The 18,785-nt window shown below is 37.4% G+C and overlaps 1 protein-coding gene across 1 annotated transcript; it reads left to right on the top strand.

The window, feature by feature from the left end:
* Nucleotides 1-15,329: 15,329 nt before the first annotated feature.
* Nucleotides 15,330-16,795, top strand: LOC120778565. The gene is made up of 2 exons (XM_040110467.1): nucleotides 15,330-15,344; nucleotides 16,067-16,795. The coding sequence occupies exons 1-2, from the start codon at nucleotides 15,330-15,332 to the stop codon at nucleotides 16,793-16,795; spliced, it is 744 nt and encodes a 247-aa protein (XP_039966401.1).
* Nucleotides 16,796-18,785: the final 1,990 nt, after the last annotated feature.

The following is an 18,785-nucleotide window of genomic DNA, read 5'->3' as shown; positions in this document are numbered from 1 at the left end:
ATAGCTTAGTTGCGTTCGGGGCGTTGTCGCGGCATCCGATGCGTTCGTCGGGCTGGCGGGCGCCACGTGGTACGGGGTGGACGCGCTTTGGCCGCTGCTTACCTACTCTCATAAATCATTTTGCCCACATGGATGATAAATTTTCATGCTAATTGTTTTTCGGTTCAGAGTTTGCAAGAAATTCGTGTAATTCTAGGAGCAGCAAGCGAGATTCTTCCTTTGAACAGCACGCAGTTTTTTTGTGGCATCTGTTGGTCGTGTGCAAGTTTTTGCTTTCGCTGGGGTTTTTCTTTTCTTTAAGATTGCTTGTAGGCGCTGCTTCTTTACATATGTAACCTTAACCGAGAACACAAAAGCTACAAATACTAGTACTTGTTTATATATGTACTTTAAGTGAATGTAAAAACTTCTTAAGAAGTAGATATGAGAACATTTTCTAGGAATTTTTTTTCTAACAGGTTTGTAAGCGATTAAATTAACGCTTTGATTAATTGCTATAACAATAAATTAATATTTGATGATGAAACTTTTAATCAATATGAATAGAACCATAAATAGATTGGTATTTGGCAGAAGTCATCTAGCCTACATAAATATTGGCAAAAAATATCACAGCTCTACAAAAAAATGTCTCTTGTCCTGGACATAATAATAAATTTTGATGTTTTCAAGTGTCCAAATTACTGTTATATTCATGGAGGTATTGAATGTGCTTTCTTTTTATGAATATTTTATATTTTGATAAATTATTAGTTTGTTAATGACAAAATTTGTCTACACAATTTTTTCGCGCATATAAATAGCACATGATTCCCAATCTTTCGCTCTTTAATGGAAATAAGCGAAAAATTATACGGACGGTTTGTTAAAAATCAAGCTTAGATATATCTCGGGTTACGGCTCAACAAACTGCTTTACTCAATGAAAATCTCCCTCTTTGCTAATATCCCAAATTCACAGAAGATGGTGCCTTCGGACAGTGGAAGGGAATAGGCGGCTGGAAATGCAGATTATATCAAGTTTTAAACCTTTCTGGTTTTGTGTCGGTAGTTGAAAGTTTGCTTGCGATTCATAATGTACCAAATTATGAAGAAATTGTGAAAAATATGCTGACAAACTTTCAGACTTAAAAAGTAACTAGAGAAATTTTCAGTTATTTTAGGAAATTACAGTATAAAAAGTATAGTAATAAGTACGGTGGTTGATTGATGGTATTCAATGCGGGTTTGGCTTTAAATTCGGTCACAATCATGGCTAGATGCGATTGTTCTTTCACAATTCCGGTTGTTTGACGCAAACGTTTCAATACTTCTAAATGAATGTCGAGCTCTCTTGCAATCTCTCTAACACCAGCTTGCAGATTTTCGAGCACCATCCACTTTTTATTATTTTCATCAGTTGAAGAGGTCGAAGGTCGTCCAGAATGAGACATGTCTTCAACGATCTGACGCCCATATTTGAAGGCTTTATACCACTCGTGGGCTGTTTTTTTTTAATAAAACTAAATCACCGTTAGCTTTTTTAACAGAAATATTTCAATTTTAAATAAGAATTCTTGATACATGAGATGGTCATGGAACTCGGAGATGTTTAATATCGATACTTTTAAGAAATTGAAATGTCTGATCTACATTCATCGGTTAATAGGAAAGTAGATTCTCAGCACATTTTTGACTAAAAAGTGCACAGTCATTGCTTAATTAAAGTGGCAAATCTAGTTTTGAAATTTCGTAAAAACTAAAATTTTTATTCCGTGCTATGCTAACATACATATGTATGTATATGCTAGACATATCTTCCACACCTTCAAAGCAAAAAAAAAAAAACTAAAATTTTAAACTTTAAAGAATTTTTGTATTAAAGACTTTAATCACTATTATCGACAGACAAATTTTGAACAAAATTCAACTAATTTTTGAAACGCGATATTATGACAATTTTTCATTTATTTTTTGACCGCAGTTTTCCTTCTAGTCGTTATTTTGTATAGGGTTTAGTCTACAGGGAACCGGAACCACTGCGGTTGAGGCAGCGAAACCTTGATACTGCGTAGTCTTATAGTAAATTCATTCCCAAAAAGCATTGATATTCCTATAGATTTTAAAATATCGTACTTAATAATAATATATTTAATTCGCAAATTCTGTCACAAGATTTTGTTACTAAGTTTAAAGGGCTATACCATTGTAACGAATGAAAATTTATCGATTTTCGTCCATTTTTTTAAAAGAAAGTATCCGATTGAATGTTTCGAACTGTTTTGGACGTAGTAAGATTTTTTTTAAGATTTATTTATTTATTAAAAGATTTCTTTTTTTACAAAAATTTTGAAAAATAACAGAGTTATTTGCTGAAAGTGCAAAAAAAAAAATACCCCCAATTGCTTACATGATTCCGGCCGAATGGGTAGCTGAAACAAAAAAATTCAAAAAGTTTATTAAACTTAAATATATTTCCTATACAATGACTTACAATTTTTGAAAAATTACAAAAGTTAACAAAAAGGCGTAATTCTGAAAAAAAAAATTGTTTTTTAGGTAAGAATTGGTCGTTTTTAATGGCAAATTGACAATTTTTACCCAATCAAACAGATCGTAGGACATTGTATAGTAAATGTGTTCAACAATAGCCAGTTTTAATTTGATAGATTTGAAGTCGATCGGTTGATTTCTCGTTGAGTTATGATGTCAGCAATTGTGAAATATGTCGTTTCGAGAAAACCCCGTTAGAAGTTTTACTTATATATGTTTGTACCTGCGAGTGGTCGCTCTTTAGAACGCTGTCATCCAAAAGTTACTCAAGATACGACCTTGCTGATTTCATTTTTTTACCATGAACAGGGTATATTAAGTTTGCCACGAAGTGTGTAACACCCAGCAGGAAGGGTCGGAGACCCTATAAAGTATATATATAATTGATCAGTATGTTGAGCTGAGCCGATTTAGCCATGTCCGTCTGTCTGTCTGTCCGTCCGTCTGTCTGTATATATACGAACTAGTCCCTCAGTTTTTAAATTATCGTTTTGAAATTTTGTAAACGTCATTTTCTCTTTAAGGAGCTGCTCATTTGTCGGAACTGCCGTTAACGGACGACTATAACATATAGCTGCCATACAAACTGAACAATCGGAATCAAGTTCTTGTATCGAAAACTTTCACATTTGACAATGTATCTTCACGAAATTTGACATGGATTACTGCTGAAGGTAATGATATGATCTCCGAAAAAATTGTTCAGATCGGATTACTATAGAATATAGCTTCCATACAAACTGAACACAAAGTTACTATAAGAAATTCACCTGTGATGGGTATATTAGCTTCGGTGCAGTCGAAGTTAACGTTTTTTCTTGTTTTTTTTTTTTTTTGAAAGTGACACACTGGTATAGCCCCTTAAGCGGTACAACTAGTGTGACAGCCTGAAAATAACGATTTTTGTGAATTAAAAAATTGAATTAAAAAAATTGAATTAATTATTTAAAAATTTGTATGAATATTTTTAGTCTTTTGTTTTTCAATACATATTACGGACCTCGCAGCGAATGAATGAGTCTGTGGTATTATTTTTTCCGCATTTTTTGTGTTAACGAGTACTCGTATTCCTTTCGAGTTCGCTTATAACGACAATCACCGCTCGATGGTTAAGACGAAGCGTTTATGTTCTGAATGATCATATATTCATATTATTTTTTAAGCATTTGGTTCAAAATTCTTTCTTTATCAAACTTGGTTCGCTTTCGCTATAGCAAAGCCCTCCTTAATCTGTATCTTAGCACGCATTTCATACAATTATTGTTTCCGCTTAAAATAATAAATATTTAAATGAAATAAAGTGTGATAATCGAAACTTTGCTTTATAGCTCTTTCTGTCCGCAGGCATGTAATTAATATGCACTGATAAAGTCCTTAGCTTTCTTGTCTTATTTTAATTAAAATTGCAGTAATTTAGCGAACGCCTTCGTTATGTAACTGGGTGTGTTCGTTTACTCGTATAATTCATTTCTTACAACCCTCAATACATTTCTGCTCACTTTTCGATTATGCAAAGTTTCAGTGTTGCGCGAACTTAATTTAAAACAGCAAATGAAAGAGCAAAATGCAAAGTTTTTGATTTATGTGCCATGTCGAGCTATCACAAAGCGTTATCTAGTTGGCGTTTGCACGCTTGCTGGCAACGCCGTTGACACCGCTGCGGTTTAAATGCCTCCAAGCGCAAATATCGCCGCCATTGACGAGCGAAAATATGTCGTTGTTATGAAAGGGGCGGGAGAGGGGCGCGGCGAGCTTGTCTCTTCGAAATCACAACACGCCAACAGCAACAAAGTGCAGCTGCGTGTATCGCAGGTGGCGGCAACAGGTTTTCATGTAACCAGCAACCGGCCGCGGGCTGATGGTCGCTACGTCGCTGCGCCGCCACGCCGGTGACGCTGGCAGCCGATTTGACGAAATGCCCTGCGTTGGCGGTAGCGTATGAGCAACTTTGCCCTCCGCTCATGAATATTTATTATCTTTAATGTTGTTTCTTTTACTTTTTGTTTCATTTCGTTTCAATTAAAAAGTTTTCGTTAACGGTAACTAGGTGAAATCAAATGTTGCTCAAACACGTTGAAAGGTGATGAAGCAAAAGATGTCTTAAAGCAGCGAGCAAAATAAAAAGTGGTTAGCTAGTGGTTATTAAAGAGGGTTCTTTTATATTCCGGTGACCATTTTCCACGCTTGTAGCCCATCTACCAGCTGATATCAATAATTTTGTTAGTCTGTATTTGTTTTAACACCCTTTCCACTTCTTGTGTGGCGACATATGTACATGCTTTTTGTACACAATTGTCGGCGGCATTATGTATTCTTTTATGGGGGTAATTGCATGTTATCCACTCTGTGGTGTGCTTATGAAATATGCAGACAGACCATTTTAAGTTGTTCAATGAGGGTAACTCCTGCAGAGTTGCTGATTTGCTTATGTGAAATGTCATGTCCTGAGGGAAAATCAATGCAAGTGGCTCTTGGTATTTTTGGAACTCGGAAATATTCGTGAATACGGTGCTCCACGAGTAGGTAACGTCATTACGAAAATGACAGTATATACTTGTATAGTATAATTAAGTTAACTCTCCGTTTAGTGATTGCAGTTTGGCGTCTGACGCATTTGTAATAACTTGCTTAATAGCAAGGTTTGGCTGGTGCTCTTCTACACGTCCATGAGCTATACAAGTATATGTGTATGTAACTATATACAAGGTGTGTTCCAAAGTAAACAGGAAGCGGCCCTTGGTGGCGCCATCTATATGTCGACTGGTGCGTTAGAATCTGCTATCTTTATCGATTGTCTAGTGAGAAATTCATGACATTGCATTGATTGGAAGTGAAGTTTTTGCGTTTTAAGTGTCAGCATGTTTGTGTTAACGGTGCGAAAATGAGCTTTGAACAAAGATCCAACATTAAATTTTGTTTTAAAATTGGTAAAACTTTTACGGAAACGTTTTAATTGATGAAACAAGTTTATGGCGATGAGTGCCTATCCCGTAGAAGAGTGCAAGAGTGGTTTCAACGTTTTCAAAGTGGTCGTGAGGACATAAATGACGAACAACATGTGGTCCAATCAAAATCCGTGATCACCGGAAATTCCATCGAAACGTTGCGTGAATTCATCAAAAATCAGCCGAAAACATCATTGAAATTCATGGAAATGGAATTGAATATCTCCAAAACATATCGTTTTATCGCATTTTGACCGAACATTTCCGCACAAATTGACTGATGACTAAAAATTTCTCAGAATCCAACATTCGAAGGACATTATCAAAGAGTTCTATTTGACCAGAAATCACATTTTAACCATTAACCAACCACCCGTATTCACTGGATATGACACCGTGCGACTTCTCCCTTTTCTGAAAAATGCATTTGCCCATGAAAGGAAAGCATTATGCAGACGTAGAGGCCATTCAAAAAGGCTTGCACTGGCATACTGGCGGCAGCTAAAACACTCGTTCGACATGCTTTTGGACCGTGCAAAAAGCTGTATTGAAGCAGAAGGAGACTATTTTCAATAAAATAAATTGATTTTGCCGAAAAAACTATTTGTTGTGTTTTTTTAAAGTCCTGTTTACTTTGAAACGCACCTTGTATCCTCCTTATTATCAACATAGATTGAGTTGATGTGTATTTTCTTCTCACGCACTCAGTTCATAAAATTCAAATTTGCAACAAGTCATTTCGACTGCGTTCGTTGGCATCAAAAATGTTCACAATTTGAATGTTTGCGATTTTGACACGTAAAATGCGCTATCAAAACATTTATGAGATGATTTGTGAGAGTCATATAACATATAATTTTGTATAATATGCACTGAAATAGTCTCATGAATTGATTTGCAAATCACTTTAACGCCTACATTCAATTACTAATCACTTAGCACATGACTAATTCAAATCGCTTTTATACAGTTAAAACATTTCAACCATAAATTATATGCTGGCATTAAATTTGAACACACACACATACACTCACAGCGTGAATGAACATAACAATTGGCATTGTTTACCTGTTGATACGCCTGAAATACGCACTCACAAGAAATAGAACAACGAATATTTAACATAAATACATTAAATAAGCTGTTGACAACATAATTGCATTCATATACACATACACACATACAATCATACACAAATAGTTTTATTATATGCTTTAACTAGATTCATATGCTCTCCACACCACAGTGGGGAGTAAAGGAAGCTCCAACTGAGCGTGTGTTAGTAGCAATTTAATAATCGCAGGTAATGAGAGAAAGCAATCTTTAACAAACTTATGTTGCTATATTCTTCGGATGAAATAAGTGTTTAGATAGGTGTTATCCAAGTGGGGGAAATGCAAAGTGGTCGCTGATATTACTAGTTTACTCCAGAATTGGTTTAATACAGCCAAATATGCACAGACCAGTCGTAGTGTTGAAAATTGGGTGCTACTGGAAGAGTTCTGAAAATAAAGATAATAAAATTTAAAAAACTTATATACTTAAAGTTCTTTGAAAAACTCTTATCAATAAATTTGTAGAAGCAGAGAGTTTTTGGTATTCAAATACTGAATTATTAAGGAGCAGGCATCAGCTGCTTTGTAGAATATGGACGAATGAAAGCATGCCCGACGATTGGAATTTAAGTTTGCTCTATCCAATCCACAAAACGGGAGACCCCACAATTCAACTACTGTGGAATAAACCTCCTCAACATCGCATATAAGTTTCTATTGAGCGGACTGTCTGAAAGATTAAGGGCCTAATTGGACTTTATCAGTGTGGCTTTAGGCCTGCAAAATAAACAACTGACCAGATATTAACCATGCGCTCAACCTTGGAAAAGATCCGTGAAAAGAAGATTCAATGTTCATTGATTACAAAGCTGCTTTTTTCAGCACGAAAAGGAGCTGCCTTTTGTCGCTGTGTTTGAATTCGGTTGGGTAAACTGACGTTGAGCCAAACCAAATCATTGTCAGGATCGGGAAAGACCTCTCCGAGGCCTAGATACAAGGTTTCAGACAAGGCCAATCTACTGTTGGAAAAAATCATTCGAGCTGCAGATCTGAAGAGAGAAGGTACCATCTTCTTTAAGAGTGTACAGCTGCTGGCGTATGCCGATGATATTGGTATCATCGGCCTCAACTCCCGCGCCGTTAGTTCTGCTTTCCACAGGTGGGACAAAGAAGTTAAGCAAATGGGCTTGGTAGTGAACGAGGGCAAAACGAAATATCTCCTGTCTTCAAACACACAGTCGTAGCACTCGCGACTTGGCTCCCACATCAGTCGTAGATAATTTCGACTAACTTGTCAGTTTGACATTGGCATGGTTCAGCGAATTAAGAGATAGTGGCTACGCTGCCTAAGTTATGTAGTCCGAATGGATGAACGGAGTACCAACTCCGTGAACTTTTTTCGAATTGATCTGCTTGAGAGCTGATATCTCTTTAGTTAGGTAATCGCATACTCTCTCGTATCACATTCATCAATTCACTAATTTTTTTGTTGTTTTCACATATAATACTTCGACAAATACAGCGAGCAGAGGAATGGTGAATCGATGACGGCCATAATACGTTTCCACTCTACTGGTAAACCTTCTCCCTCAAACAAATTAACTACAAGTTCGGCCAGACTACATACATTCCTGCTTTCCGTCTCAATTGAAGCCTCAATTTATTTAGTTCAAGACTGCCAGCTCATTCATACTTACATGCGCACGAGCATGCGGGTGCTTTCGTGTTTTTGACGACTGTTCACAAGTCCTCATGACACATTTTATTATGCCATAACACATTCAGTACAAGTGAAATTAAATAATACGAGCACACGAGCATTATTTGTTTTGCGGCGTTGCATCGTACCCCGCTGAGCAGAGCCCAGCAGCAACAAAGCAACACTTCAGAACGTCGAGACTAGACTTACACAACTACATACATGTGCACATAAGTGGGGCCAGCACTGAAGGCCACGTGGGTGGGCACAACTGAAATCGCATATAGCAAAAAGGCAAACGAAAAGATAAACGGTGAATGCGATAAAATTATGATTGTGCAAGGCTCTGCCCAAACCAACTAACCAACGGACTGTTGCTGAACGCACTGATGGTGTCGAGACAAGCGACTGACAATGTTTTGAGACAAAAGGACATTCAGCTTTTAACTTGATGAATGACAAACAAAACACGACACGAGTATGAATGCTAGCAAATATGAACAACAGTGGCCCATACACGCCGTAATCACACACATCACACATAGCCATACATACAAAGTTGTTGTTGCGAATAGATACTCATACGATTACTCATGTCCTTGTATGTCTACCAAATATGTATGTATGTGGTGTGTTTGTAAGCCTCAACTGTTACAGGTAGAACAAGAATGACAAAGTTTTACAACGAATTGTTGTTTTATAACAGTAATAAATTATAATTACCAATTGAGAGTATTCCACCAACAATTTCAACTGCTATGTTATTCTTAACATATATGTAGGTATTCCGAAACTTTAGCCTTATTAAGAATTTGGGTCACTTAGTCTGGGGTAATAGGCAATCGTGGTTGGATAGCTGCTGATGGAGTTTAATTGGACGTTTCAGACCACTTTTAGTCTACAATTATTGTTTAATACATTTGTACTCCATTTAGAAGGAAATGCTTTGCTACTGTTACACAGATTTTAAAGTTTGAGTATGGTTTTGTGCCATCCTTTCAATTGTTTGGTGTTATTCTGTACCCCAATGGTACAAGAGTTCTTGCCTTGAAATCGAGTTTTTAGTTTTAATATAATTGAGACTTTTTATTAGAGTGAAATTTAAAATCATCAAGTATTTTGGTTTGGACCGGGTTTTCCGAATTGGATGCTATTATTTCTAAGTATCATTTCAGCCATTTTTAATATGTCATGAATTGTATTTTTCCTTTATGGTACTCAGTAATGTTTACAATTTCATCATGGAAAGATATACGCAAGAACAACGTTTATAAATTACTCAATTTCATTATCAAAAAAATCTTTCTTTTACTATTTTGAGGACGTAATATTCGTCCACCTGTGCTTGCTATTCGTCATATTGTTGAACATTTCTAGCGCACATTTTCTTTCTAATATTCCAGTGCCAATAAGACAAAGACCAGCTACAAATAATGAAAATATTGCTGCCGTTCAGGGAAGTGCTGCTGAAGACCGAAATTCGTCGATTTCAAGACATTCTCAAGAATTGGGACTGTCTCAAACCAGAACCTTGGATTTTGGCTTGCATCCGTATGAAATTGATCTCACTCAAGAACTGAGGCCACTGAACTACCGTAAACGTCGCGAATCTGTTGATTTTGCTTTTGATGCGGAGACAACCATTGTGAGCCTGGGCACGACTAAGAGCACTATCACCATACACTCTTACAATTTTTGCGTACGTTTCCGAAGCTGTTTCGCCCAATTTTGTAAAATTTTATCTCGATGCGTTGCTCTTGATTTCGTTTTTCCATTTTCGTGACGAGCACTACAAACACACATCTACTCAACTTGACGCAGCAGGCGAACTAAACAAGCTAGAGCGATGGTACATACATGTATCAATGAGAGGGGGGAGAGGGCCGGAAAAAGAGAAAGAGAATTTCAAGGTCACAGGTTTACCACAAGCGCGGCAATAAAAACAGTCTCATTACTTAATTGTCAAACCTGGTATACAAAATTTTAAGCATTGTTCTTGTAGCCTCAAAACATTCTTTAGATAAGTTAAGTTTAAATTACGGTTTATCCATGTAGAGGTACTTTTTTCAATAGCCTTTTTTTGACAGATCACACGTGAGTCGTGTCAAGCTGTCATGTTATTTTAGATCAGTATTGTTTGACATTTAAGTAGGAAACTACTTACGCTTGAATGCCATCCGCTTATGGTCAACATAATCGGCCTACTGAGCACCAATTTCTGGCTTAATGGGTATGTAATCAGGCGAAATTGCCGCATTTGGGACGAATAGTAAACTAAACAGATTTTAGAGTTGCCATTTCATCGAGAAAAAACAAGGGTTTGGTGTTATTTATAAGCCGTGGGAATCATCGGTCCATAGTTCTTCAAATATAATACCGGTGAGAACGAAACCGTCAATGGCGACCGTTAACGCGCCTTGATAGCCGACTATTTGATGCCTAAAATTGAAGCTTGTGATCTGGGCGACGCTTGGTTTCAGCAGGACGGCGCCACTTCCTACATGTCGTATCAATCAATGGATTTATTGGGAGAACACTTCGGTGTGGAGATATTTCCACGTTTCGGTCCGGTCGATTGGCCTGTGGGGATATGTAAAGTCTAAAGTTTATGCGGACAATTCAGCTTCGATTCAGCCCTTAGAACAAAACATCAAGCGTGTCATTCGCCAGTTACCAGTCGAAATGCTCGAACGAGTCATCGAAAATTGAAATCATCGAAAGAACCATTTGCGACGTAACCGCGGCCACAATTTGAAAGAGATAATCTTTAAAACATAAATGCCAAATAATGTTCTTTCGAAAGATAATAAACATTCCCCATTAAATTTAAAGTTTCTGCGTTTTTTCTTTAATAAATTGGGGAACCTTTAGAGGATAAAACTAAGTGGTTACTTAAACATTTTAAAAAACGAAAAAATGAATTTATTTTCCAAGAAATAATCGCAAAACAATTTTATACATGTCAGAAGACATGCTAACGCAGGATTGTCCAGCAAATGCTGTCGCTTTGTTTGAACATCTCGTTTAGTTTGTTGTTTGTTGTTGTTTAACTACTCCTCGACGCTTGTTCAACCGAAGATAGCTACTAACAATATGAGCAGGCATGTACAGTACATAAATTCTGTACTGTTATGTGAATGCTGTCGGACGACTATCAGAGAATTAAAATGTAGGATTCTGTGCTAAACTTCGATAGTAGGCTGCAGGACTGCAGCCGTTAAGGTTTGGGCGCCTCCCGCCAACTTTTTTGTTTTGGGAAGTATGGATTTTAGTTCACTTTTGCATTTATTTTTCTTGTCAGAGCGATTCAAAAGCAAAATTGTTTTTCGCTATAAACTGTAAATACGCTCGCAGCTAACTATGTAGGCGGGCATTGTTTGGAAGCGCTAAGCTACACGCGCTCGTAGGTGTTGGCTACAATTTATTAGCTCGTAAGCTGCGGCATACTCGTAGTTGCTCAAAAACCCAAAAAGAGCAGTGCGTAATATAAAATGCCGGTGTTTATGGTAAACTCACTTTAGTTAAAAAAAATAGATAAATGACACTACAGTTGGATGAAACACACTTCACGGCATTGTCGAAATTGTCTTTTCACCGAAGACATTTTCTTTGACAACAACACACGCACACCACACACATATATGTATATATGTATTTGAGTGCCTACAAGCACTATCATGCAGCATGTTCGTCATATAGTTACATATGTACATAAATCTATTTCTGTGTCTAAATTTTAGTGGCTTACACACTCGAAATGTCTTCAAGTAATTGTTGAAATTTAAAGCCAAACACTTCGGAGCTGAAGCACAAGATTTAAGTAATGTTTGTGGTTTAACGGTAATATGTATGTGTATGTGTGTGCGTCTGTGTACAAACAATGGATGGACAAGCTGATGTGGCTACTGATTGTGAAGTGCTTGTGTGTCTGTGTGTATGATTCTGAAGTCAGATTTATGGAAGTAAGTGGTTCTCGGCTATTTTCCACAACCACAAACGGGCGATTTGCACGAAATAGACAGCCATTGTGTGAGCCCAGACAATATTTGCTGCTGACAGCAGTCCGAATGTCTGCAAAATGAGCAGTTTATTTAATTAAGCCGATACAAAGTGCCTCAATTGAGCCGAGATACGCTTCATTTAAGCTGAATGCCATAGAAATTATCGCTCATTACACGGATTACCGTTAATTTAAAATTTAAATACTTTACAGTTTCATTGCCCACATACGTGTGGGTGTTTGTATGTTTATACGAGTATGTGAGTCAGTGTTTTTTCTTTGTTTCGATTTCTTTCTTTCGCCTTGTGTTGGGCACTAAAACCCTAATTGCTTTTCTTTCGCTTCGTAGCTGTAAAATGAGGCGCTTAAAAGCGAAATGTGACATTGAAATGCGAAATCGGTGACTAAAGCGCGTGGCGCTCCAACAAATGCAAATTAGTATTTTTTAATTAATTACCTTCCAGCGCGCTGAATGCGATCGATGCTTGGCTTGCGAGATTTACAAAGTGTCCATTTAAATGCTTACTAATGTTGCGCGGGCAGCTGTTATTAGTTTATCTCTTCTGCTCTTTGTGTCTTTGTAAGCAAACCCGTTTTATGGCTTTGCGGTGCGGTTAATTGTTTGATGTTTTCGTTTATGCTTCTCCTATTGATTTCCCTACCTTTGTTTGATGGCTGTTTGAGCGACTTTTGTTATGAAATATGCACCGATTCATTTCGCTTTCTTACATAATGAGCCAATCGTAGGGCGTATTTGCTAGGGTTGGCACAAGCTTTAGTGGTTTAAAAGGGTAATATCTGTTTGTGAATTACAAAAAATCGATTTTTTTCCATAAATACACATTGCCAATAATACTTGATAATTTGACCTTACCTTATGAAGGTTAGAAGTTAGAGTTATTGGCTCCCAAATCTATAGGCAAGAAAATAAGACCGAAGATTTTTATGTTTTTTCAAATCAGCAAAATCTAATAATGGCATGCGTGAATCATCTTTTATCTTTAAACACTGAGGCCTATATATATTTTTTGCGTGATTTCCTACGCCAAGAAACCTTTTTACTTCCACTTCTCTTTGAGAGGAAGTTTAGCACGTGTTCTCTACTTACCACATATGCTAAGGAGCACATAGGGTGTGAGCTAACAGTTACTTAAGATATGATATTCGAGACCCTAATCTCTATAGCAAAAGAAATCATTAAAACTTTTAAGTTGGTATTTAAAAAAAAAATCACTTTCGATCAAAATTTGGATTCGAGCTGAGAACTTCATAATTTTTTTGCAATATTGATGTCAACTTTCCATTTTTTTCCAAAAGGCTTTCCACGAAGATCTTTTGGTCATCCTTATTTCGGACTTGGAGATTGCGATTCCGACCTTGTACAATAACCAGTCGTTAGTTGCCCTGCTCCTATCGGTCTTATGGAATAACCTTCTAAAAGAAGCCCTGATTTCCGAGAGTTCCAATGTTCATCAGAAGCTATTCCCTCTGCAGCTTGGTAATTTAATTGGACAGTCACGCACTAGAGAAGCTTTAAAAGCCGTGCTGAGCTTCTAAGCACTTATCCCCAGCGATTTCTCTCCCGGCTCGCCTGGAATGGCTTGTCGGAGCTTCCTGCGGAATAGGTCCTAGTACGTGTTTCAGTATTCCTTATAAGTTTTCTTAGACTTGAACTAAACGCGTTGTATCTGTTCAGACATTGGATTGTGTTCTAGAACCCTCCAATCTAAAATCAGTGGTCCCATCGCCTTTGAGGCTGAGATAAGGTCGAGGACGTCCTTCTTGATTGTCGTTATAAAAGTGGGTGAGCTTCACTTGATGCATACATAAAGATTTTCAACTATAACTTTGCCGCGAGGCCGCGAGGTTCCGTCGGAATCAATGATAAAGCTGGCATTTCTTTGCCGCGCTTCCTCCAAGGCCTTTCTTACCTGTATGGGAGTTGGTTCCACCTTATCTTCGTATAGCATGTAGACCGATAACAGCCAGAATCTGCTTTCCGTACTCTGAGGTCTGCCCTGAATTCAATGGGACGTAGGCAGTTGCGACATTAGCACTTCCGTAATTTTTGCTGAGTGTCCTACCAGCATACTCAGGTGTCAGAATATCGCAACCATCGGCCTAGACCTCAACCGAATCCAAACCGCTACTTCCTAATCAAAAATTCAGGTCATGGCCAAAGTGCAGTTCAGGAGCGGGTAAGGCCGTGAAGTCCACAGTTTATTTAGCGTTACCCAGAATGCACCAACTGAAGGCGGCCTGAACTTCGCACAGTGTTCTCATTTATTTACGAACGTGATGCGCAATACATTCCATTGATATCTCCGGATTGTGAGGTGTTACAGTCAATTCACTTTTCAACCTTTTACCAAATTGTATTATATTTTATGATATTATCGTCTAAAGCAGTTGTTTTGGGAATTTCGCAGGGTTGATTGTTTTTGCAAATGTGGTTTGAACGAAATTTACCGAACAACTTACGAATGACGCAGAGCTCTCTCTACCCCATGAGCCGATACAAAAGAGACACTCTTCAAATCTGCAGACGACACAACATAAGTGCAAAAATTGGCGGTTTTGTTTGTTATTAAAAACTAACTAACTAATTGGCACTTGACTTGGGAAAGAGTAATGTGATAATTGAAAAACTTAAACACTCCCCTTTTGAAGCGAAAATATTCATCATAAAAATTATTTACACGCGACTGACATTTTGCAGCATTTATCATTAATTATAATACAATCAATATCAATTTCAGCTCAACAGCTCAACTTACATCTTCGCTGCTGGTTGCCAAATTGCCAAATCAATTGCGAAGATCTTCGGACTCTTTTAAGTTTGGCTTGCAATACTATTTACAATGATTGGTGTGTAATTTTTTGCTCATCTTTTGTCTTTCATTTTGCTTGCCATTGATTTTGCTTACACCACGCTCATCGGGTTTTTATTGACCCTTTTCAAATTAAAGCAATTTCGCTGCATTTCATCTATAAAACACGCGCGTCAATATCGCCAGCCATAAACACGTTTTAGCTCTCATTAACGTCAGACCGGAGCCCAACTCGGTCGAGATCATCCATCAATATTGCGAACGAAAGATGTACGGATTTCTCGTAAGTGTGCAAGTGTCAAAGTTATGTGATACGGGTAGTTTGATTTGAGGAAACTTTTACAAAATATACGAAGTGAGAAAGTGAGGTTAGAAGTGGAAGTGTGGAAAACATAAGGTGTGAAAAAGGTCGCTGAAAAGTTTATAGAACGGAAAGGCTTAAGTGGTGGTTATGCAAAACAAAATAAATGGAAACTAAATGGCTTCTCTTCTGTCTGAAAGACGTTTATTTTTATCTTACAGAGTACTAAAAATAGATAGTTAAAGATTATAGAACTTAATTTTATAAAAAAAGTCCGAAAGCGAATTGCTCTTCAAATTAAATTCAACACAACTATTATCCTGAGATCAAATCATTTACAAATTTTTCATCAAAAGAGAATGAGGTCGAGATTCAAGTGAGAGAATAGTGAATGCGAATGTGATCTACGAGCGAAACCTGATATATGTATGTAAACTTTGAAATTAGACTCAGGCAGTCAGAAAAATAGGAGGAAAGTCGCTCGAAAATATGATTGTAGCTTCGTACAGAAAAAAATGGAAGAAGGATTAAGTGATTAACATTGAGTCAGTAGCAAATTGAAACGATTGATTTAATATCTATAAATCACAATCATCCAATATTTATTTTTTTATGGTGTAGTTAGTTCTTAATTTTAAACATTATTATTTACGAAAAACTGTTAAATATTATGCGATATTTCAATATCTTGCGTATAATTCCAGCTTATTTGCCTCGTTGCTGCCGCAGCGGCGGATAATTTGGGATACAATTACCAACCACTTGGACACGATGCTCCGACTGGAGGAATCCTTCTCGGCGATGCTATCACAAACGGAGCCAACAGCTACTCCGGTGGAGTTGCCACTACAACTGACGGTGGATTTAGCGGATTCACTGGCGTTAATGATGCCGGAAACTTCGCTCACAGCGGTAGTGGAACAGGATTAGGTCCACAATCTGGACACATCGAATACAACAAAGAATTCTATACTTACGCTGCGCCCCAGCACGAGTTCGACGATAATGTCGGCGCTGAACAATTCAGTGGATCGCTAAAGAAGCAATTGCGTGTGGTCTTCATTAAGGCGCCAGAAAATCAAGGTCTCAGCAATGCCGTACTGCAGTTAGCTCAACAGTCTGCCGAGCAGCGAACTGCTATTTATGTGCTTAGCAAACAGCCCGACGTCTCTGAATTGGCCAACAAGTTGCAGGCGCTAAAGGGTGGCAGCACGAATGCACCAGAAGTGCATTTCGTTAAGTATCGTACGCCCGAAGATGCGGCGCATGCACAGCACGCCATTCAATCGCAATACGAGTCCCTGGGCGGTCAATCGCAACACTCAAATGAAAGTGTGGCACCGGTTTTGGACTTCGCTTCGCCTGCGGTAGTGCCTTTAGCGCAGAGTCAAGGCGATGCTGGGACTGGCGTAGGATATCTGCCACCGAATTAGCTCTCGAGTTATCATATAATATAATTTAATTGAATTTAGAAAATTTCATTGCATTGGAACTCACTGTTCTAGCATTTATGTCACATTTCACATTTTGAGAATTCCTCACATCCTAGTTAACTAATATTAAATAAATTGATATATACTATATATATGTATATATATTTTGTATATATTTTATTAAAATTATTCAAACTATTAAATTTGAAAGTTAAGCTCCACACTTTACTTATAAAAGAGAAGAAGTACTCATTTCGGACCTCGTAAATTTTGTACCAAAAATATGGAAGCCAGTTGTTTTTACTGGACACCTTGTATTACAATTTTTTATAACTTCGTAGGCCTATGATATCGACAAAAGATACCACGATTTTTTTAAGACAATATTGGTATTTATCTACACTCGGTCCGATTCTGAGTCGCAAAGGAAGAGCAATCAAATTCTAAAGTTGTCTCTGGAATGGAAAATTTATTAAACAGTTGTTACCCTTGGCTTGTATAGACTTTGTCAGTTGCTTTCCTGTGGAGGTCAATAATTAGACAAAAACTGTAACTGCACTCTATTAGAGAACAGGTGTGGTACCGAAGGTCAATATTTCAGGTGGTATTTTCTATGCATACTGGTTCGAAATCTTGTTCAACGGAAAATATGAAAGAGAAAATAGTTTTACCAAACCAGGAAAATATTTGACAACTCAACTTGATTATTATTATTACTTCTAATATTGAATATTCATATTTTCTCAAAGCGTAAAAGTAAAGAGTCCGAAGTGCCGCAATAATTAAGTAGAACAATTACCAGTTCAGATTCAGAGGTCGAAACATAAATTAGGTAATTTTCATTTTCAAAGTGGCTTCCTAATTAAATTCACCCTAAAAGCTTGTTTAGTGTTCACAAAATCACTTAATCAGTCAGAAGGCACTTCTCCCAACAACCAGCTATCAACCGGAAAACAGCACGGGTGCCCCCTTAATGTGTTCCACTCATTACATCATTAAAGGCCTCGTAGTGCCTTGTGATAAACGAATGAAGGCACAAGCCAAAGCAACAGTAAGCAGTCATCAACACTTTTGCTGGCGTTTAATCTACGCGAACACTTCGCTTCGTGTGCCCCTTCGCGGCGTTTCAGCTGCGGCTGCGGCTTGGCGTATCAGAACCGCTCACTTGTATTAATTGAATGAGAATACATTTTAATCCAATAAATACTTGACAGTGCGCCGCATTCGCCGAGCAGTGCTTATTGGTTACGCTGCGGCAAAAATATGTACGGGCATTCGTATATCCTTTCGTGGGGAACGCAGCGAGCAGCATCTCGAATATGTTAAGGCAATTGAATGTTAGTGCAATGCGAGTATATTAACAAGCAAAGCGAGTGGGGAATAAAAATGGGTAAAATGTAGCTATATTTCTCAGCAGTTCACTTACCTCTGTGCTGGCGACTCAATGAGTCATGAACATAAATGTCGGTGATTATATTTATAAGCGTGCCAATAAATGTGTTTAGGTATGGGTGCACTATACCATATAGTATATCAAACATGGTATTTATACATCCATTTATGACAGTGTAAGGAAGGAAGTGGAAGTGTGATGAACTAGTGAATTGGTGAGAAAAATATATTTTTTCTACAAAATATATTATATTTTAGAAGATAAGCCAATGTAGGACGATAGAGTCAGTCAGCTTCGGCTCTTAACACTTTAAGGGGGTATTTTGGTCTAGTATTTTGAAAAAATAAATTTTTTTTTGCATATTTCGAAAGTTTAGACTTTTGAAATTTGGTATAATATATATCTTCTTTATACAATGCTCTATCGTGTCTGCCTTGGATTTTTAAAAATTTTGATTTCAAATATTTTTACAAAATTCGAAAAGGTCGAAAAAACCGGTTCAAAAAAAAATGTTCCAAGTCGATGCCATTTTGTTATCTTTTTTATTTTGAAAATGGTCAACACGATAACGACATCTTACTAATGAAGAATCTTCTT

Source organism: Bactrocera tryoni, chromosome 1 (genome assembly GCF_016617805.1).
Source record: "Bactrocera tryoni isolate S06 chromosome 1, CSIRO_BtryS06_freeze2, whole genome shotgun sequence".
Lineage (NCBI taxonomy): Eukaryota > Metazoa > Arthropoda > Insecta > Diptera > Tephritidae > Bactrocera > Bactrocera tryoni.
The sequence above is the reverse complement of the archived record's forward strand: the minus strand, read 5'-3'. Positions and strand labels throughout refer to the sequence as shown.